Raw genomic sequence first — 23903 nt, forward strand, 5'->3', positions numbered from 1 at the left:
TGAAAATAAGGCATTTATATAGTGGAACTGTACAATACCTATTAAATACTTGTTTAATTGAGATCAAGTAAAGTTCTGATGGTTTATACACGAATGCTGATTGCTTATACATGAATGCTTGCCTTCTTTTATACACTGACAGACCTGTAAGGACCAACTCAGGATGCTCATCTAGAGAAGGTACTAAAGGAATGGGAGATTGCCTAAAGAAACAAGAGCTAGATCGAATAACGAAGACACAGTATCAGTGCTTTACAATGCTGTGTTTAGTCAGCTATGATAATAAATTAACCTGATGATCCTGTTTTGACGCTGACTGATTATAGACGCCAACCAAAGGGCAGCAGGCTACTGTTGCTAAAGAACTGGTGGAATATACACAGTCCATGGGTGACTATTTCAATACGGCAACCAATGGAACAACTTGATGAATGTCCTTTACCAATACATTCTAATACATAAAATATGCCTCTCTCTTCTCAAAACAGGTCAAAATGGGTAATTATATTTCACATGAAATATTTCCTGACCATGTACATTCTACATTCTAAATATAAATATGAGACTGCAAAGTAAATGCATAACTACATAAGACTGGCTTCCATAATTTTAAGCATGGATGTACATTCATATATTTGTAGAATATAATTAATTATTGGTCTATGGTTACATATTATTAAAATAAATGTGGGTACGCTTTTTCCTTTAAATGAATTAAATACAAACAAAAATAATATCTGGGCTTGATCAATCTAAATATGTCTGCCCTTTAATCAGGAAAAAAAGGAGTGAATAATTTGTTCCTTTCAGAAATGGTAATTACTTATTAAAGAAATACTTGAATGGTTAACCCACTCTTCATAAATAATTAGGACTTCTCTTCACAAGGCAGGGAAGTTGCTGACAATCTTGGAAATTAAGACACCTGTGTCAAATTACTTCTGTAATAAAATTTGCAATCAAACTAAAATTACAATGAACATGTGTTTCTCTGGCTGTAGGCTTGCACTCCTTAGAACTTACTGGCAAAATGTGAAGCTATTTTGAGTAAAACAGTTTCTAAATAATTTCTTAGTCTACACAAACTTTTGTGTGTTTTCTCCCCTCCCCCAAAGACCCACTAAATATATTTTCAAGGTAGAAGAGACTTAGTGAGAGAGCTCACCAAATTTAATCTGTTGCCATGTTTGTTATCAAACAAGCTATTATTATTGCTGTTGTTGTTATTGTTATATTAGCTCATAAATATTAGAGCTGCAATAAACTTCAAGAGACCATTTCACATTCTGGCAAACCAAAGATATTATTTTCTTCAAAAACACTTGATGTCAGCGGAGGTAAGTGATTTGCCAAAGGTCATTTACTACAAAAAGCTTGTTAATTTCTGACCTCCACCTTTATCGGAAGGATTGTTCTAGAGTCAGCCCTTTGCCTAAAAGGTGCAGTATCTTACTGAATAATTTCATGATCAGAACTTTCCTCTCTTGACAAGGGTTCCCTTTCCTGATTGAGAGCTTCCATCTGCCTCAGTGGTTTCACCTAGAAAGCTGGGCCATGGGAACATCCTGGTGAACAAAGGGAAGATTAGCAGGGGGGGCACTATATGTTGTCTTTTCAGTTGGAAGTTTTCCTTTGTGGACCTGTTCTACCACAGCTGGAGGATCTCAAGCCTGAGGGTGAGAAGAGGAAGGCATGGTGCAATTAGAGTCCAAGAGTCTGACCACAGACATGCCCAGGCATACATGTGCTAAATCAAAAGCCTGCACTAGAGCCAGCCCTGATGACCCAGCAGTTACAGTTTGGCATGTTCTGCTCCAGCGGCCGAGGTTCAGTTCCTGGGCGTGGAAACACACCACTCGTCTGTCAGTAGCTGGGCTGTGATGGTTGCTCACATAGAAGAACCGGAAGAACTTACAACTATACATACTAATGTACTCTGGTGGGGAAAATGGAAGAAAAAAGGAGGAAGATTGGCAATAGATGTTAGGTTAGGGTGAATCTTCCTCTCCAAAAAAAAAAAAAAAAGTCTATGCGAATGGTCTTGATGCACATTTTAGTTTAGTCCTCAGAACCAGAGGTTAAACAACTCAGGCTTTTTTTCCTGTCTAATGAGCGAGACAAGACTAGACAACTTCTAAGAATGCTTCTAGGTTTATGACTCAAGTCTTAGGCCACAAACTGTCTTTTGGCCTTATATTTCACTCTGCTATATTTGGTTTGAGCCCACTATGAAGGCCATGTAACTAGGCTATTTTCTTTCATAACTCAAGCAAATTCCTAACCACTGTCATTATGCCTACCTAATTCATCAATTTATATAACCTTCCAGGCCCCTGGGAAGTGAGTTTACAGAGAGTATAGACCACTGATTGACTGCTCCCTATAGCCATACCTTTTCCACTCCAGCATGCTGACTTTTATTTTTCATTTCATAATATCTCTACCAAAAATAATAGCGAAATCCAAAGATATTTGAACATTTGGTATGTGAAATGCCCTGAGTAAACTGTAAATCTGAATAATAATTGCTACTTCCATTTGTATCATTAATCTTACACAAAATTTAATCTTTGGCTTGGGAATGTGTGGGTTGCTGTATGTTGGTGTAGTTGGGGAAGAGGGGGTTGGAGGTGATATATATAAAGCAGAGGAGTCCAGGGCCAACTGCCATAGCACCTAGAATGTTACAAGAACTCCATAATTGCTGAATGAGTAAATGAATGAATGAACCACTGAAATATTGACTCCAGATTAAATATTTAGTCCTTCTGAACCTGTCATAATTTAAAATTGAAATCACAGAAGATCTATATTCCTGAGAGACTTTATACATTTTCTTGGAAAAATCTCCTCACATAACACAGTGATTGGCATTGTATCTGGTGTTCAGTAAGTACCAAATAACAGCAATACTAAGAAGAAAAGCAGCAGCAGTGCTAGACACTATACAAACACTCAGACAATATTATCTCATTTCTCCCTCATAATAACACTGTAAATCGGCACTGTAAACACAATACAGATGAGTGAAGTGAGAGACAGGGTTACATAACTTGCCAAGTTCACAAAACCAGTAAATTATAGAGGAAGAATTCAACCAAGGTGGGTCTTGCCCAAAGCCCGTGATCTAATAAATGAATAAATTCATGATAAAGTGAATGTGACTATACTGTGTTTTTATACTGGGGCAACTTGGAAAGGGTTAGGTAGTGTAAGCTTAATTTGTTGAGCGGACAACACTGTGAAGTCTTTGTTATAACAAAATCTTAAGGAGCCCAAAGTATCACTATGGCCTCAGCGAGCAACAAGAAAATATAAGAAAGTGAATCACTTGGAAAAGGATTCTAGAAACAGGATGGAAGAAGGTTCAAGAGAAACACACAAACATTATGGCATTAATTTCCCACATCTGGTTAATAGTCACCAATAGAAGGCAGTAAAACTGAGTCATTCGTTTTTTAATAATTATGCTAAAATTCTTATGTTTACATGAAACACTATGCTGAACGTCAGCTCCTCTTCCTTTAACTAAGATTCTTGGCCTTCTGCAGAAACTTAGAGCCATCACATCGCTCAACTATATTGTACCACAGATGTACAAATGGAACAATTAAGAGAAACTCCTGTAGAAAATGCTGGATAAGCCCTCTCTTACCAGCAAATTTTTTTTCTTTTTTTTAAATTCTCTTTCTCTCCCTTTCCTCCTTTTTGACTCCCTTAATTTCTTTCTCATCTCTTCATGTTTTAAATAACAATTACAAACTGTTTTTGGCAATGCATACATTTCAAAGCCAATATTTTTACAAAGATGGTACATTTCACAAAGCACCACACTGGAACAACTGATATTGACATTATAATTAGTCACCATAATTGGTTGACTAAATGACTCTGAAACAGAGCTATTGTCAATCACATTTTGTCCATGAAGAAATAAGTTCAATATGGTTAAGGGGCTGATAAATAACAAATCTGGGGCAGGAACTGAAGTAGAAATACGTAACATTCAACAACAGGCTGTAACTTTATAATACCAGTTGATTTGGGGACTAACTCAATCCTATCTCAGGAATGACTGTTTTTTGTAATACTGAGTGAGTGCCAGTCTTTGAAGAAGCTAGTTGTGTGGATTGTGGCAGCATGCCAAATTTATTTGTTCCTAGAAGACAGTTTGAGGAGTTTAAAAAGTGAGCAACTTTTTTCTTCCTTCCTTATTAGCACCTACTAAAGAAGAGTAAACTTCCGGGTACTAAAATAATCTCCAAAGTAGAATTAAGCCTACTGATGATTTATATATTAGTGTTAAACATTTTAATCTAAAGAATATAACCCGAAGATGATTGCAAGGGCAAGTTGGAGAGGTTCTTTAGACAGAGAGAAACTGGGAATGTAAAAACTACAGGGAAAGAAAGGAAAATGAGAATGAAGCATTTAGAGGTGTCAGCTCTTTCTCTTTTGATCTCATCCTCTGTCTCTCAAATCTCCCCTTACCTTTGTCATTACAGTTGGGCTACCATCTACATATGCGAACTTCCAGACTTCACTCTCTCATCTTCAACCTATGATAAAAGTTAAATGTCCCTTGCATTTATTAAACTGACAAATATAGTAAGTGTCTAAGTAGATAAAAGTCAAATGTCCCTTGCATTTATTAAACTAGCAAATATAGTAAGTGTCTAAGTAGCAATGGAAACCAAAGATGGCCTTGGCATTCTCAATGTATCTGTTTTACATTTCAGCTTCCCAAAAATATCGTGCATGATATTTGAACCATAAAATGCTTGTGTCATTTGCAAAATGTCTAGTTATATCTTTTATTTTATTCCAACCAGTGCTAATGTGTCCTAAGATACCACATATGGCTACCCTCTTAAGGCATTTGAGTGTGAAATTATCATCCACAATACCATCATAAGAGAGGAATAAAGACAAATTACCTGGGGTTAAGAGGATGACTGACATAGTGATGAGTGAGCATACAACTAAAATCACCAGCAGGGCAATAGCAATTCCCTTCCAGTTTCTCTGTGGAGGGCTGTTACTTCCCAGTTCCTACCGAGATAGAAAAAAAAAAGTTTCATAATTATACATGCTCCAAGAGAAATGTATTCATAAAGGAATGATTCAGTGCATGGCACAATCACAGTTTGAAAGGTGATTAGAATCCTTTTCTTCTTAGGGAGCTCATTTAATTATTCAAAGTTGCATATATTATAAATGACTATCTTTTGGGGGCCAATCTTATTTCTCTAAGAGATAAACCAGCAGAGCTTTATGCCTGCTGTCCAAAATGTAGATTGTGTTAAAATGCATGGACTATAAACACTAGGATGATAGCCAAAATACTCTGCAAAATAATTATGGAAATAAAGTGTACCCATTTACATTTTTTCTTGCTACAATGGAACCTACAATAAAGATTTAAATATAAATATTCCCAAAGTACTATAGGCTACTTTTCTAACTGGTAAGGGGAAAAAAGATTAGAGATGGGAAAATGATTCAAAATGCCCCTCACTGCAGAGCAGTGCACATTTGTCAACACAACAGGTCCTGTTTAAACAGTTCCCCCACCACTCATAAAAATCAACAAGACGTAGTAACTAAATTAAATGAGTGCTTCTATATCAGTGGTTAATGGCATCCTCTCCCTGGGCAGCATGCATGATATTGGCAAGGAGGTAAGATTGATGGGGAAGGATAAACCTGAGCATCTCTCACAATACATACAGTAAAGCTTTTCATTTTCCAGATGATCTGTGTTCTACTCTGTGTGAACCAGAAATGTGTGAGCATAATTCACCAAAGCAAAGCACAGACCATACTGGTTTGAAATGACTGCCAGATTCTCTTTGCAATAAAGTTTATAAAACACTGAGCCTCTCGTTTCTTTCTTCCTACCTCAATCCGTAATCTCTTTTCCTTCTTTCCCAATGCAGCCTTCTTTATTTAGAAATAGCTAAGTAATTTGGGGACAAATGAAACCAAACGTCAAGGTATCCAGTTCACTATGTGTACACAAATCACCAGGAAGCCGTAAAGCAGTCCTGATTTAAACAAAGATAAATAGAATAGCAAACATTTAACAAATTATAAATGGGTTCCTGTGACTCACATATTAAAACATTGAAGTAAATTTTCATATAGTGACGCTGGCTTTCAATTCTGCCATAAACACCTTGGACTTAAAGAACTAGGCCCTAAATAAATGCAAGAAGAAACCGTGCGGAAGAAGTACTTTGTTCTTGTTTGTTTTCCCTCGTTTGCCTTTTACTCTGATGAACAAATCTAGTAGAGGTCAATTCCACCCTTTTTTTAAATGGCTCACTCCATATCTCTTTTTCATGCTTGTTATACAACTCTATTCCTCTTGCACTTTGGTTAGAATTTCCATTAATATTTTCCATATAAGTCAAGACAGTAGGTCCTCAAATCATCAGCACTAGACTAACAACATCAAAACAAGCAATAGTTGTCATAAGAGTATAAACCCTGTTCTGGAATGCAATGCTGCTGGAGGTTTCTAGGTGAGTTTCTGCATCAGAATCTGCGTAGTGTGATGGCCAGTTTTTCTCCATCTTAAGGTGCTACTTCACAACTACTGAGAACCAGAGTGACCCGTTAGAGAGGTCAATGCTGTAAATCAAAGCCTACGATGGTCAGAAAGTTGTGAAACACTCATCTTAGTCTCTAAGAGAGGATGAAAGAAGGGACAGCATATGAGAGAAAGTGGGTATCTGGGCCAAGAATCACAAATCCTTTCAAATGTACTAACTCTAATGGAGGTGAGCCAGGTATTATTGCTTCACAGTGTAGGAAAGAGGAAAAAGAATAAATATAAGCAATTATAACTGACTTCTTAGTCCAGTAAAAGTATCAAGAGTAAATTATAATTTTAAATCTACTGACTCTGATCTTGATTTACTCTCACTAGAACTCCAGACAAATTATTAGAGAAATTACTTCAGTGTGCTTTTTAGTTTTTGAATATTATGTAACCATGTAATGTCTACCAGCCATTGTCGAACAGTAGTAAGAGCTTAAATATCTTATGTGTTTGGTATTACGCTAAATACTTTATATTCAGAATCTCACATAATCCTCATAAAAATCAGATGAGATTTCAATCATTTTGACAAATTTGAGGATGACAAAAATGGGAGTAAGAGAGATTAATAACAAATCCACTTACTCTTAATAAGTGGGAGGGCTCAGGGTCCAGTCTATAAAGCCCACTTTCAGAAACCACACTGAACCACTACAATATGCTGTTACAAAACAGATGTTTCCAGAATAAATGTGTGACAATCAATAAATCAGCGAATCAAGGAATGATTTGGATCCCTACATAATGAAAGTTGTACTTTAATACCTTTTATTTGATAAAATTCACAATTATATAAAAGCTAACCTGAATTCTATAATGCTTTCAAATAAATTTATACTTCCCCAGTCTACTGTGACAATTTTTTTTTTTTTTGAGGAAGATCGGCCCTGAGCTAAATACTGCCAATCCTCCTCTTATTGCTGAGGAAGACTGGCCCTGAGCCAACATCCATGCCCATCTTCCCCTACTTTATACATGGGACGCCTACCACAGCATGGAGTTTTGCCAAGCAGTGCCATGTCCGCACCAGGGATCCGAACCAGCGAACCCCAGGCCACCGAGAAGTGGAACGTATGAACTTAACCACTATGCCACTGGGCCAGCCCCCACCATGGCAATTTAAAAAATGGTAAAACATGTTTGAGAAAAAAATATTTTTCTGTTCGTAAAATGAAGTGCATAAGAATGCGTGGCTCCTCTAAAACGACTCCTCAATGGCCAAGGCGTCTACAAGTCCCTGTTTGGAAACTGCAGACGAGCTCTTACTATAATTCTCCCCTTTTCATCCACGTTACATTCTACTACTATAATAATATTTCCAAAGCATGGTTTTACTTATGTCACATTATTTCACAAAGTCCTTTAATATCCCTACACTATCTAAAGAATCAAATGCAAATGTGAGAATCCAGGATAACAATTGTCTACCGCCAAGCTCCAGGTTCTTCATCCAGCTTGATCTCTTTTGAGAAACAGCACTAGCCCTTACCGCTCTGATTACTGTTTACTACATACACCTCAGGTGCTTGAAACTTCACATTATCATTCCTAAATCTTCTCCATCCAATCCCTTTCTCGTGTATCAAATTATAGACACTCATAGTGTCTATATATAGTCAATCATTCAGCTATCATGCTCAGATGTCTCTTCTCTTGGAAATTTCCCCTAATTATGAGAGCCAGATATGATTTTCCTTTCTGTGAAAGAAAATGCCTGAACCATATTGTAGCAATAGGCGGAATCCAGCTCTGCTACTTCATAGTTACGAGGTTGCAAAGATGCTTCTACGCTTTCCCAAGCTTCAGATTTTTTTTATCCGAACAACCAGAAAAATAATGATAATTATTTTTAAATGTTGTGAAGATTAAAACAAATTATTCAAACAAAACTCTTACTTAAATGTACAATAAGAAAGTTCACACAGTGAACTGCTTGGAATGGTCTTCCTCAAAAGACCTGCATGGACCACTCTTTCTCATCATTTAAGACTCATCTCAAATGCTCCTTCCTCAGAGAACCCTCACCTGATCACCCACGCTAAAATTACATTCCGTATTCCCTTCTATACCCTCATTTTGCTTTATTTTTCTTCATAACATTACATTTTCAAGTATGTAATCTATCATGTTATATTTAGTCATACGTATATAACAACACTTTAAGCTGTTTAATGATATGTATTAAGCTGTTTAGATGTCCATTTGATCTGGCTCAGCTCTCCAGAATAGAAACTTCAGGATGTGAGTAACCTAGTTCATCAGGTTCTCTGCTATATTCCCACATTATGAAGAGTGTTTGGCACATACTAGCTATGCCATGGATGATTTAAAACTTAATGGATGAAGGATAGAAGCTATGATGATGATAATGATGACGGTGATGGTGGTGGTTGTGATGGTAATGTTTAAAACCATGTATAAAGAGTCAGCATATTCCTGTCAAAGTCATGAGTAGTCTCAAAAAGTAATAACAATTAGAGGAAAATATAAGGAGAAAAATCATTGAGATGTTAAAATTATGTCTATAGATTGGATGTGGGTGTGTTTTAATAAAAATAGATTTTCTTCAACCAATGTCTCCTTTCTAAGAACCACAGGGAAGCTTCTTTAAAATATCTTCATTGCTACTTGAGAAGGTGAACTTAGATTTTCAGCATCTAATACATCGATTCTTAGTTTGGTTCTCAACACAACCACACCAATCATCCAAAAACTCAACTCCTCACTTTTCTTTCCTACCTATACTTATTGCTTCAAAATCCTTCTGATGTGCTTAAATCTTCACAAAAATAGGCTGTTAATGTTTCTGAAATAAATTAAATAAGTTCTTCAGATTAAAAACAAAAAGGGACAACACATTCCATCAGTTCATTTTCTGTTAAATAGCTCAAAAGTTTGAATTATTTTTATTTAAATGATTTTACTTTACTCAGGGTGTTTACATTCTCAACAGTAAATGGTTTTAACAGTAAAATAACCCAGAGACATTTACACTGAATAATCGGAAAATATCTTAAAGGAAATTAAAATACTTTAAAGGTTCTATATTGTTTCATGATATTAGGAAACAGAATTTTAGAGGTAAGACTCTAAAGACACCTTGGAAAAATTCCAAATTGGTAAAAAAATGCTTTTATATCATTCCTAAGAAATGTTTAGCTAGCTCTGGCTTGAAAATCCTTGAGATATGGGGATTCAACAGTTAGCCAATTCTCTTTAAACAATTCTATATCACAAAGTGTACTGGAGTATTTGAGGGTACCGGATACTACACCAGATGCAGCTGGGAATGAAAATTATAATAAGAACCGTCTTCAATGAGTATATACCCTAATGAAGATTTTGCTAACCACTAATATAATACATGACTTTATAAATAAGGGTAAAACAGGAAATCACAAAATTTTTCTATGGAAAATGAGAAAGGAAGATATTAATTTCCTTACGTTGATATAAAAATTTTACTTTGAACATCTAATCAGCATTTCCTAAAACCTGAGGTCCTGAGTGGGGTGGGAATATATAACTATACAAAATCCGGAATGAAAAAGGAATTAGAAGAGATTTTGTTTTTCAAAGTAGTGGAAAGTGTGCACAAAAAAACACCCTTAGGTATCTGGAAAGCTCAACAAAGTGTGCATTTTTTCTTTCTAGCAAAAATAATTCACAAAATTTACAACTTGGAATAAATCAATAAACATAAAAGAATTTGGGACAATTTTTAAAGATCTCCCCAAAGGTACCAGCTCACAGATTTTGCCTCTAACAATTAATTTCTGTATGATGTAAAACATTTTAGAGTATACTGAAAAAAAAATCCCAAATTTTTATTAAGTTCACATTGTCTCAGTATGTCTGAAAAATATAACACATAAAGGAATTTTAAACTCAATTTAAATAAATAAATAAGTGCAAATATAATAAATAAAATTTTGGTGAATTAAATACAGGAGGTTGGTGACGGCCCCGTGGCCGAGTGTTTAAGTTAGCATGCTCTGCTTTGGCAGCCCAGGGTTCAGATCCTGGGTGCAGACATTACATCATGTTGAGGCGGCATCCCACATGCCACAACTAGAAGGACGCACAACTAAAATATATACAACTATTTACTGGGGGGATTTGGGGAGAAAAAAATAAGTGGGAAAAAAAAAAAGATTGGCAACAGTTGTCAGCTCAGGTGCCAATGTTTAGGAAAAGAAATCTTTAAATACAGGAAGTTGATATAAATGATAAATATTGTGAAATATTGTATGAAATATTGCCCATTATCAGGCGATACAGTCATAGTTCCCTACAATATACACATTAAGAATATCAATAAAGAGGGGCCGGCCCCATAGTGTAGTAGTTAAGTCCGGCACACTCACTTCAGCATCCTGGGCTCATGGGTTCAAATCCTAGGTGTGGACCTACACCACTCACTGATGGCCATGCTGTGGCAGCAACTCACATACAAAATAGAGGAAGACTGGCACAGTTGTTAGCTCAGAGCTAATCTTCCTCCAGCAAAAAAAGAAGAAGACTGGCCATGGATGTTAGCTCGGAGTGAATCTTCCTCACCAAAAAACAAAGAATATCAGCAAAGAAAATATAATCATAGAGATTACTTCTCATACTTGATTTGTAGTTAATAGTTATAGTGCCTACTGCTTCTTAAAATTGCCCATTAATCTCATGGCTGTTCATAATTTCCTCATTTATCATGCTTCTCTGATTAGAGGACTTGTGCTCAGTAAAGTGCATATTTTTGGTAAACTATCACAAGGTTTATATTTGTCAAAATTATGTTTGTCATATTTTTGTGCTGTCAGTGTACCTGAGGCAGTGCTGAATCAGTGCTACTCACAGTATTAGCTATAGACAGTAACATCTGCAGCACCTGGGAGCTTGTGAGAAATGGAAAGCAAGAGTCTTTTATTACTACTTGCTTTACTTTTTTTAATTCTGATTTGGTTTTATTTGTTCACCATTAATTTGTTTATAAAAGAACTAGCAATTATCTCAATTGTAATTTGACATTTATCACTCCCCAATAACTATGATTATTGGTGACACACTCCCAGATGAATCATCATTAAATTAGAAACAAAACAAAGATGACAGTTCTCATCAATATATTTATGTAGTAATAGTTTTACATTTCTAGTGTCATGATTAGAGGTCTGACTGAGCATCTGCAATTCCAAACATGTTTAGGGTTCAAAACCACAACTAAAACCATAAAAAAGCAATTAAAAAAACAAATATACAGATCTGATATCAGCAAGATGGCAGACTAAGAAGCTCCATGTCCTCATCCCCCACAGAAACATCAAGTAAACAACTATAAACAGATTGAAGCAGCTTTGTGGGAAACCAGGCAAGGATCTGTACCAACCAAATAAATGTCCAATCAAGGAAAAGTCACACTCGAAAATGTAGGAAGTATCATCGCAGCATTTTTAATGCCCCACACCCTTCTGGGGCAGTACACCATGGTCAGAAGGAAGTGGCCCAATCCCCAGTTCCTTTCCTCAGATGAAAGGAAATGAATGGACCTTGTTTGCATGTTCTGGGTATATGGAGGCTACTCGAGGGACTGTTTTTTTCCTGCCCAACTTGGAGATGAGACATCAACGTCTGCATAGTTTGGACCTCAGGCTGGAAATCGTGGAAGGTAGCTGTAGTTGCCACAGGTCATGAGAACTGCAGGATGACTTTTGACATCCAGAATCTGAGGGCAAGAGTTTATGGGCAGAGCAACACATTAGAACACCTAAGAACTCAGGAAGAAGCAGGGCCAAAACTCTAATGGAAATTAAGACATTCAAAAACAGTAGTGTATAGAGGGAATTAGGGGGAAAAAAGTGCACACACAGGCCCAAGGAAGAGAAATTCTGCAAAAAGGCCTGAGAACATTTTGAGCCTTCATGCTGGACCAATTAATGAACATCTTCCTCCCCAGGGAGCCAGTCTACAAAGACTGGGAGAGGTGGATATTTTTTAAAATGCCCAATTTCCAACCAAAGACCACAAGGCAAAAAGAAAAGAGGAAACATGGTCCGTTCAAAAGAATAAAATAAAACTGCAGAAGCAAACTATAAAATAACAAAGGCTTCAGACTTACTAGAGAAAGACTTTAAAAAACTGTCTGAAATCTGCTCTGAGAGCTAAAGGAAAACATGGACAGAGAACTAACAGAAATAAGGAAAATGATATATGAACCAAATAAGACTATCAACAAAGATATAGCAATTATTTTTTTTAAAAAAAACAAAAATGGAGATTCTGGAGCTGAAAAATACAATAAGTGAATTTAAAAGTTCACTAGAGGGGTTCAACAATGAATTCAAACAGCAGAAAAAAGAAACATGAACTGGAAGAGAGGATATTTGAAATTATCAAGTTTGAGGAGCAAAATAAAAAAGAATGAAGACAAGTGAATAGAGCCTAGGGGACTTATCAGATGGCATCAAGTGGATCAATATATACATTATGGGAATCCCACAAGGAGAAGGAAGAGAGAGAGAAAAGGTCAGAGAGTTTATTTGAAGAAGTAATGACTGAAACATCCTGAATTTGAGGAAAGACATGGATATATAAACAGAAGAAACTCAATGAACTATAAGTAGGACAAACCCAAAGAGACACACAACAAGACACATTATACTCAAAGCATCAAAAGTCAAATACAAAAATGGAATCTTGTGCGAAGAGAGAGAAAAATGATTCATTGCTTACAAATATTGGCAGTAGATTATCACCAAATTTCTCAGTAGAAACCTGCAGAATTCAATCAAGAATCCTAAGTCCAATAGGGGCCAGCCCGGTTGCATAGTAGTTAAGTCTGTGCACTTCTCTTCGGTGGCCCGGGGTTTGCTAGTTCAGATGCTGGGTGTGAACCTACACACTGATCATCAAGCCATGCTGTGGCAGTATCCCACATAGATGAACTAGAAGGACTTACAACTATGATATACAACTATGTACTGGGGCTTTGAAGAGAAAAGAAAAAGCATTCTAAGTTCAATAAAACTGTTCTTCGAAAATGAGGGAAAAATTAAGATACGCCAAGACCAAAGACAAGGGAGGTGATTGCCACTATGCCTGCCCTATGAGAAACGCTAAATGAAGTCCTTCAAGTTGAAATTAAAAGATGATAGACAGTGACTTGAAGCTATATGAAATTAAAAACTTTTTGCGTAAGGGTAAATATGAAGGCAAATTTAAAAACGGGTATCATTGTAATTTTGGTGCCTAACTCCACATTTTACCCTTTTATAGGATTTAAAAAACAAAAACATAAAAAAACAACTAGAACTCTAAGTTAATAGGTGCACAATACAAAGATGTAATTTATGACCTCAATAACAAAAGTAAGAAGAGTAGAGCTGTAAAGAATTGGAGATTTTGTATGCAATTGATGTTGTATTAGTATTGGTTTAAAATAGATGATTGTAACTTTTGGATGCTATATATAGTCCCATGGTAAGCATAAAAAAAATCCATAAAATACACACAAAAGGAAATGAGAAGGGGTCCAAACCTTTCACACACACACACACACAAAAAAATAAACTAAACACAAAGAAGGCAGTAAGAGAGGAATTAAGGGACAAAAAGCTATAAGACATATAGAAGACAAACAAAATGGCAATAGGAAGTCCTTCCCTAGGAGTAACTATATTAAAAGAAGGGGGTTAAACTCACCAATCAAAAAACATAAATTGTCAAAATGCATTAAAAAAACAGGTTTCAACTATATATTGTCTACAAAAGACTCATTTTAGATCTAAGGGCAAACATCAGTTGAAAATGAAAGGATGGAAAAGATATCCATGCAAATAGCAATTAAAAAGAGAGGAGGAGAATATAATAATATCAGACCAAACAGTGTTTGAGTCAAAAACTGTTGCAAGCACCAAAGAAGGATATTATATAATAAAAAAATACACAAAGGATTTTAATAGACATTTCTACAAAGAAGATATACTCATGTCCCATATGTCCCATAACACATGAAAAGATGTACAACATTGCTAATCTTTAGGGAAATGCAAATCAAAACCACAAGATAACATTTCACACACATTAGGATGGTCATTATTAGGAAAACAGAAAGTAAGTGTTGGCAAGAGTGTGGAGAAATTGGAACCCTGTATATTGCTGGTGGGAATGCAAAAAGTATAGCTGCTGTGGAAAAACAGTATGGCGGTTTCTCAAAAAGTTAAAAATAAAATTACCATACAATTCAGCAATTCCACCTACAACAGTCAAATTCATAGAGACAGAAAATGGAATGGTGGATTCCAGGAACTATAGGGGAGGAGGACATGGGAGTTATTGTTTAACTTGTATGGAGTTTTAGTTGGAGGTGAAAAGGGCTCTGGATATGGATGATAGTTATGGATGCCCAACAAAGTCAATGTACTGAACACCACTGAACCACAAAAAAATTGTTATAATGGTAAATTTTATGTTATGCATATCTTTCCACAATTAAACAAATATACATAATAGCAACATTCACAATAGCAACAGATAGATTAAATGCTTTTACAAAATTTTAATGTCCCAAGAAAGAAAATCACAAAACTTTACTGGAGGATTATAAAATCACTTGAAGAATGTAGAGAATCATTGAATTCCTATTAAGGAAGACTCAAAGTGGTAAAAATATTCATTTTTGCTAGATTAACCTAAAAATTTAAATTCCAATAAAAATCCCAACAGAACGTTTTTGCTTAAACTGATGATCTTGACATTCATCTGGAAAAGTAATCATATGAAAATAGAATAATTTTGAAGAAAGAAAAATAATGATGGATGACAGATGTTGAAATGTAATGTAAATCTGTGTTAACGTAAAAACTGTGATATTAACAAGAAAAAAATTTAGAAATGAAACTATATTTCAAAGAAAAAGGTCCCAAGCACACAAACACATATAGACAGAATTATTTAAATTTTGATCACCATTTTCTCATTATACATTCTTTGTGTAAGGAAGGATAATTATGGTTTCACACAATGCTCCAAGGAGATGTCTTCAACATCTCTATGGTACCAAATCAGAGAGTCGATTTTTCCATTATCTTACATGACTTGTTAGCAGCATTATAATCCGTTAACCACTCAATTCTCCCAAGGAAGGCTTTATTTTTTTTTAGGTATGTATTTTTTTTTATAAGGAACATTGGCGCTGACCTAACATCTGTTACCAATCTTTCTTTTTATTCTCCCCAAAACCACAGTACATAGTTGTATATCCTAGTTGTAAGTCCTTCTAGCCCTTCTATGTAGGATGCCACCACAGCATGTCTTGACAAGAGGTGTGTAGATCTGTACTCAGGATCTGACCAGCGAACTCCTGAAGCAGAGTGGGAAAACTTAAGCACTACACCACTAGTCTGGCCCCACTAAGAAAGTTTTTTCTGGGCTCCTGTAACATCACACTCTCCTGTTTTTTATCCTCCTTTGCTAGCCACTTCTCTAATATCTTTACTGGTTCCTCATTAGGCTTACCTCTAAACTGTGAAGTGTTCCCAGGCCTTGGACCTGGCCCAGCTTTTTTCTACATGTGAACACTATTTCTAGTAATATAATCCAATGTTACTTTTTTGTATGACTCTGTAAGTTCTAAAATTTTCTATCAATTTTACATGTCAATGTTAAAACAAGAATGCATGTTAACACTCTACTTACATCAAAGCATAGATCATCCAAACAGAAGGTCGGTGAAGAAACGTTGGCTTTAAATGACTCATTAGGCCAGATGGACTTAGTAGTTATGCATAGAACATTCCATCCAAAAACCACGGAATACAAATTCTTTTTTGTTTTTTTAAGAATGATTAGCCCTGAGATAACTACTGCCAGTCTTACTCTTTTTGCTGAGGAAGCCTGGCCCTGAGCTAAAATCCATGCCCATCTTCCTCTACTTTATATGTGGGATGCCTACTACAGCATGGTGTGCCAAGCGGTGCCATGGCCACACCCGGGATCCTAACCAGAGGACCCCAGGCTGCTGAGAAGCAGAACGTGCACACTTAAGCACTGTGCCACCAGGCCGGCCCCTACAAATTCTTTTCAAATGCACTTGGAACATTGTCCAGGATTTATCACTTATTACGCCACAAAACAAATCTTAATAAATTGAAGAAGACTGAAAAAATACCAAGCATCTATTTTGACCACAAAGGTATGAAATTAGAAATCAACTACAGGAAGAAAATCAGAAAAGCCACAAAAATGTGGAGATTAAACAAAATGTTACTGAAGAACAATTGGATCAATGAAGAAATCAAAGGAAAACCCAAAAATACCTGGAAACAAATGAAAATGAAAATACGACATGCCAAAATCTATGGGATAGAGCAAAAGAGGTTCTAAGAGGGAAGTTTATAGCAATACAGGCCTACTTCAACAAACAACAAAAATCCCAAATAAACAATCTAACAGTGCAGCTAAAGGAACTAGAAAAAGAAGAGCAAAGCCTCAAATCAGCAAAAGTAAGGAAATAATAAAAATCAGAGCAGAAATAAATGAAATAGAGACTAAAACACAATAGAAACAATCAATGAAACCAAGAGCTGGTTCTTTGAAAAGATAAGCAAAATTGACATACCTTCAGCAAGACTCACTGAGAAAGAAAGAGAGAAGAATCAAATAAATAAAATCAGAAATGAAAAAGGAGAAATTACAATGGACACCTCAGAAATCCAAAAGACTATAAGAGAATATGACGAAAAGCTATATGCCAACAAATTGGATAATCTAGAAGAAATGGATAAATTCTTAAGTTATATAACATTCCAAAGCTGCATCAAAAAGAAATAGAGAATTTGAATAAACCAGTCCCCAGCAAGGAGATTGAAACAGTAATCAAAAACCTCCTAAAAAATAAAAGTCCAGGACCAGACAGCTTCCCTGGTGAATTATACCAGACATTCAAAGAAGAATTAATACCTATCCTTCTCAAACTCTTCCAAAAAATTGAAGAGGAGGGGAAGCTTCCTAACTCATTCTATGAAGCCAACATTACCCTGATATTGAAACCAGACAAGGACAAGAGAAACAAATGAAAATTATAGGCCAATATCACTGATGAACATTGATGCAAAAGTTCGCAACAAAATACTAGCAAATTGAACATGACAGTACGTTAAAAAGACTATACACCATGATCAAGTGGGATTTATTCCAGGGATGCAGGGATGGTTCAACATCTGCAAATCAATCAATGTGATACACCACATGAACAAAATGAAGAATAAAAATCACATGATCATCTCAATAGATGCAGAGAAACCACTTGACAAGACACAGCATCCATTATGATAAAAATTCTAAATAACATGAGTATAGAAGGAAAGTACCTCGACATAATAAAGGCCATATATGACAAACCCATAGCTAATATTCTCAATGGAGAAAAACTGAAATCTATCCCTCTCAGAACAGGAACCAGACAAGGATGCCCACTTTCACCACTCTTATTTAACATAGTATTGGAAGTCTTAGCCAGAGCAATCAGGCAAGAAAAAGTAAAAAAAAGGATCCAAATTGGAAAGGAAGAAGTGAAACAGTCACTATTTGCAGATGATATGATTTTATATATAGAAAACCCTAAATAATCCACTAAAAAACTTTTAGAAATAATAAATGAATATGGTCAAGTTGCAGGATACAAAATCAACATACACAAATCAGTTGGGTTTCTATACACTAACAATGAAGTAGCAGAAAGAGAAATTAAGAATATGATTCCATTTGCAACTGCAACAAAAAGCATAAAATATCTAGGAATAAACTTAATTAAATATGTGAAAGATCTGTGCACTGAAAACTATACGACATTGTTGAAAGAAACTGAATAAGACACAAAGAAATGGAAAGATAGTCCATGCTCCTGGATTGAAAGAATTAACAGAGTTAAAGTGTCCATACTTCCTAAAGCAATCTACAACCAATGCAATCCCTATCAAAGCTCCAGCAACATTTTTCACAGAAATAGAACAAAGAATCCTAAAATTTATATGGAACAACAAAAGACCCCAAACAGCCAAAAGGAATCCTGAGAAAAAAGAACAAAGCTGGAGATATCACACTCCCTGATTTCAAAATATGCTACAAAGCTATAGCGACCAAAACAGCATGGTACTGGTGCAAAAACAGACACATAGATCAATGGAACAGAATCGAAAGCCCAGAAATAAACCCACACATCTATGGACAGCTAATTTTCGACAAGGGATCCAAGAACATACAATGGAGAAAGTCTCTTCAATAAATGGTGTTGGGAAAACTGGACAGCCACATGCAAAAGACTGAACATAGACATTTATCTTACACCATACACAAAAATTAACTCAAAATGGATTAAAGACTTGAAAGTAAGACCTGGAACTATTAAACTTCTAGAGGAAAACATATGCAATACACTCTTCGACATCAGTTTTAGAAGCATATTTTCAAGGACCATGTCTGACTAGGCAAGGGAAACAGAAAAAATGAACAGATGGGACATCAAACTAAAAACCTTCTGCACAGCAAGGGGAACCATGAACAAAATAAGAAGACAACCTAACAACTGGGAGAAGATATTTGCAAACCATATATCTGATAAGGGGTTAATATCCAAAGTACATAAAGAACTCATACATCTCAATAAGAAAAAACTAACAACCCAATTAACAAATGAGCAAAAGATCTGAACAGACATTTTTCCAAAGAGGATATACAGATGGCCAACAGGCACATGAAAAGATGCTCAACATCAGCAACTATCAGGGAAATGCAAATCAAAACTACAGTGAGATATCACCTCACTGCTGTCAGAATGGCTATAATTAACAAGACAAGCAATGATAAGTGTTGGAGAGGATGTGGAGAGAAGGGAACCCTCATACACTGCTGGAGGGAGTGCAAACTGGTACAGCCACTATGGAAAGCAGTATGGATTATCCTCAGAAAATTAAGAATAGATCTACCATATGATCCAGCTATTCCACTGCTGAGTATTTATCCAAAGAACGTGAAAACACAAATTTAGAAAGACACATGCACCCCTATGTTCATCACAGCATTATTCACAAAAGCCAAGACTTGGAAGCAACCTAAGTGCCCATCAAGGGACAAATGGATAAAGAAGATGTGGTACATATACACAATGGACTACTACTCAGCCATAAGAAACAATGAAATCTGGCCATTTATGACAACATGGATAGAACTTGAGGGCATTATGCTAAGTGAAATAAGTTCAATGGAGAAAGTCAAATACTGTATGATCTCACTCATAAGTAGAAGGGAAAAGCAAAACAATGACAAACAAACACATAGAAACAGAGATTGGATTGGTGGTCACCAGAGAGGAAGTAGGGAGGATTAGGCACATGTGCCTGGTGATGGATTGTTACTGGTCTTTGGGTGGTGAACATGTTGTAATCTACACATAAATCAAAATGCATAACAATGTACATCTGAAATCTATATAATGTTATAACCACTGTTACTGCAATAAAAATGAAAAAACAATTTTTAAATAGTAAAAAAAAAAAAAAGAATCCATGGACAAGCAATAAGAAAAAAGCCCAAATTGATCTCTAAATAACAGATAGCTAAAATTATCATTACATACTTCAAGCAGCTTACTTTCTCCTTTCGTATGTATAACATCTTCCTTATGCACCATTATCAGTTGTTATTTACAGCACTTACTGCTTCTTACAATTGTATATTTGATTCATGCCATTCACAGTTTCCCAGTTTTTTCTGCTTCTCTGATGAGACGATTTCGTATTAAGTGGAGGACATATTTTGATCAAAGATTTTACATTTTTTAAAATTGAGATTCTTAGTAGATCGATTCTGTCAACCTATTTAGATAGTACTTTAGCTCAGTGTCTTCCATGAACAAGCAGAGTCTAAGGCTGACCTTTAGAGATGCAGCTGAGCATCATCTGAAAGCTTGTTTGAAATAGAAATTATTCAGCCCCATCTCAGACCTTCTGAGTCTCCATGGCCAGGGCGAGCCCAACAATTTCTTTTGGCAAATCTCCAAATGATTAAGCTGTATGCTAAAGTTCGACAAACATTCATTGCTACTTGAAGAATGGTCAATGTCACTTCTGAGATTGTATGAATCCAAATTATTCAGCCCCACCACAGACCTACTGAGTTTCTGGGGAAGGGCTGAGCAATCTTTGTTTTAACAAGGTCTCTAGATGATTCCTGTGCACACTGACCTGTGAAAACCTCAACCATTGAGATTAAGTCCTGGAGTGATGTAATTCTGGAACTGCTAGAATGGTCCATCTTAGCCTCAGAGGAATTTGGTGGACGCATTACGGCTTAGTGGCTTTGGAGTCAGTACATCTGGATTTAATCTCCAGTTATCTACTTATTAGCTCTATTATGTACACGATTCACCTAATCTATTACAATTATAAACACAACTAGTAGTTGCTGAGACATAATGATCACTCTTATTATCTTCCTCTGTAGTTTTTTTTTTTTTTGAGGAAGATTAGCCCTGAGCTAACATCCACTGCCAATCCTCCTCTTTTTGCTGAGGAAGATTGGTCATGAGCTAACATTTGCACCCATCTTCCTCTATTTTATACGTGGGATGCCTGCCACATGTGGCTTGATAAGCAGTGCATAGATCCATGCCCAAGATCCAGATCCGCAAACCCAAGGCTGCCGAAGAGGAGCGCGTCAAGTTAACTGCTGTTCCACCAGGCAGCCCCTCCCTCTGTATTTTTTATTTACCAAAACAAGTTTTAGTCTTAACTGAATTTCACCTGGAACTCAGAGACCATTTCATATTCATCTCCGTATCCCCAAGACCTAATACGGCATACAGCAATTGTTCACGAGATATTTGGACTGAAGCACTATGCTCAGCTCTACACTCTTTATGTAAGAAATTTTCACAAATTGAGGTATATGGGGAAGCTATTCTGGTTTAAACCTGATTCCGTCTGAACTGTATGTTAACCAAAGAAATCTGATTTATGGCTTGTCAAACATACTTTGTCCATCTGCTTTAACCATTAAAGTAAAGAATACATTAAACATTATCCCAAGGTGAAGAATGCACTCTTTGAAGATAGGGATGAATACCTCCTTTCCTACAATGCCAGTATCAATTCTCGTTTGTGGATGTTTCCTTTCCCAGACATCAGAGTCACGTTGACCTTCTAACCTGTAACTAAGTATGTCTTTGAAGCTTTGAGGAATTTGTATCCATGACATGTTTAATATGCTTTCTTCTAAAAAGGTATAAAAACTGTGCTGAAGACCCTGCTTCTTGGGAATGCTTTCTCCTTTTGTAGAGACTGCAGTCTCCGGGCTAGTCCTCAGCTTGGTTCAAGTAAAACTCACCTATCTTTCTTATCTCTAGAATGGTTATTGGTTATTTGTGTCAACACTCTAAGAATTAAGAATATGGTCTTTAATCTTGACGGATAAATCTCGGCCATGTGAAGACATGAACTACCTACCTTCATCCGAAATCTAAAGAGAAGAGACATCCCTGGAATGTAGTTGTCAGTTCATTTCAGGAGCTGTATGTCTGTGTTTTATGGAACACTAAAAGAATCTCAGTGATCTACAAACTGGATCAATAACCCTAAATTTCTGAGGTTGATTAGCCAGCATGAATTGCTAATAAGCCAGTCATCTTTGAGCTGGATTTCAGGAGACAAGCAGACTGAAAACATAATCTTCTGCTCAGTCTTCCCAAAGTTCTAGCAACAAACTAATCTCTTGCCTATGAGGAGAGCAGGGAATCTAGGTATTTCTCACGGTATTGCAATGTCCAGCATAGATTTTGGCATATGGTGCATACACCTATATTTATTGAATATATGAATGTAAAAAACTAAGAAACTTATTTTTTGATTTTGTATGATATTTAATCTTTATCTTTACTTTGAAGTTACATTCAGAATTTCAATTCTTAATTTTCAATATTCTTTTAAAACTAATTTTATATCAAAGTGTGATATAAAACTAACATGACAACAGATTGTGTGAGTCGAATGTGGAATATTCATTGCAGAGAGAAAATAGTAAACCTAACAGCCTGGTCTGCCCACATCAATAATTACTTGTATGATTTAAGACAAGGCTTTCATTTTCCTATGCATCAAAAGCAATAGCAGTGTATGCCCAAATAATGCCATTTGGCATTGTCTGATGAAACAAGCACCTCACAAAAACCATCCCCACTTTTCTACCTCCTAGATAAAACACAGCCTCGCTTTGCTCACATACAAAATGAAGGTGATATTACCAAGTTGCATATGATATTTGTGAGTCTTCCAAGACACAATGAAACTAAAAACTGTAAACTGTTCAATGTTTAAATTTAAGTTTTGTAAGCATGTCTCTCAAATTTGAAAAATAAAAAAACTATACATAATTATTCATGAGTATGAGTTGCTATTGAGTTAGGAAAAGTAATTCCTTTGAAACAGATGGTTTTAAAACTTCTGTAAACTCTTAATGAACACACACATGTATGAAGCCTAAGTATGACCTCAGCCTGTTGCTAAGAGATGTTAATTCATCCGGATGAAGGAGGGAAGGAAGGAAGGGAGGAAGGGAGGGAGAGAGGGAGAGAACAAGGAAGGACTGGGAAGGAATCCAGAAGAGTTTATTGCACTCAAATAAATGATAATCTAGTTGGGAAGATCAATAGTACATTAAACATTAGGAAAAAGTTTTTTAAAATTCAACATGGTGGTATCAGAAGTTACATGAGACAGGAACCCAGAGGAGAGAGCTCTGGTGGCACTAGATGTTAGGTATGCTCAAGACCAAGTCTATTTTGACCCTTTCCTAGTTAAGACAGACTTGATCAGGAAGAGCTTAAATATGAAAGACAGAAGAAGGTCACTCCAGGCTGAGGGAAACCTCATTCCTTGTTATCTCTTCAAGTTGAACAAGGTGTGTTTAATTTGCTTCCTTTTCTAGTGATTAGTAAAAGGTTGCAATCGCCCAGGAGTCAAATAAGATTCCAAACAAAGGTTAGAAAATAGTAAAGCCTGTGGCAAAATATGACTGCTTGAAAAGAACAAGAGCTGCTATAGCTTCAAGCGAAGTTCAAAGCCAGCACTATTAATTTGCACTTTCCAACACAGCTGACCTTTAGATGTTGCTGAGCATCTGGGGAAACATTTGGCAGCTCGCCAGATCTCCTTTTAACTCACTGCACTTCTGCACCACCACACCACCTCCTGCCGCAAAATCCTTCCCAGTCAGTGAGCACTGGGTTCAATCTGGAAATCCCTCCCCTTCTCAGGAG

At 36.2% G+C, this 23903-nt stretch overlaps 1 protein-coding gene across 4 annotated transcripts in view; it reads right to left on the reverse strand.

The window, feature by feature from the left end:
• The window catches only part of DPP10 (dipeptidyl peptidase like 10), a 1237611-nt gene that overhangs the window by 454780 nt on the left and 758928 nt on the right, over positions 1 to 23903 (reverse strand). For 3 of the 4 annotated variants that reach the window (XM_044769066.2, XM_044769065.2, XM_044769067.2), the window contains exon 2: positions 4938 to 5052. The exons of the other annotated variant lie outside the window; for it this stretch is intronic. In XM_044769066.2, the coding sequence (XP_044625001.2) occupies positions 4938 to 5052 (115 nt within the window). The remainder of the gene's footprint in view (positions 1 to 4937; positions 5053 to 23903) is intronic. 4 annotated transcript variants of the gene reach the window in all.

This window comes from Equus asinus, chromosome 4 (genome assembly GCF_041296235.1).
Source record: "Equus asinus isolate D_3611 breed Donkey chromosome 4, EquAss-T2T_v2, whole genome shotgun sequence".
In the NCBI taxonomy this organism is placed as follows: domain Eukaryota; kingdom Metazoa; phylum Chordata; class Mammalia; order Perissodactyla; family Equidae; genus Equus; species Equus asinus.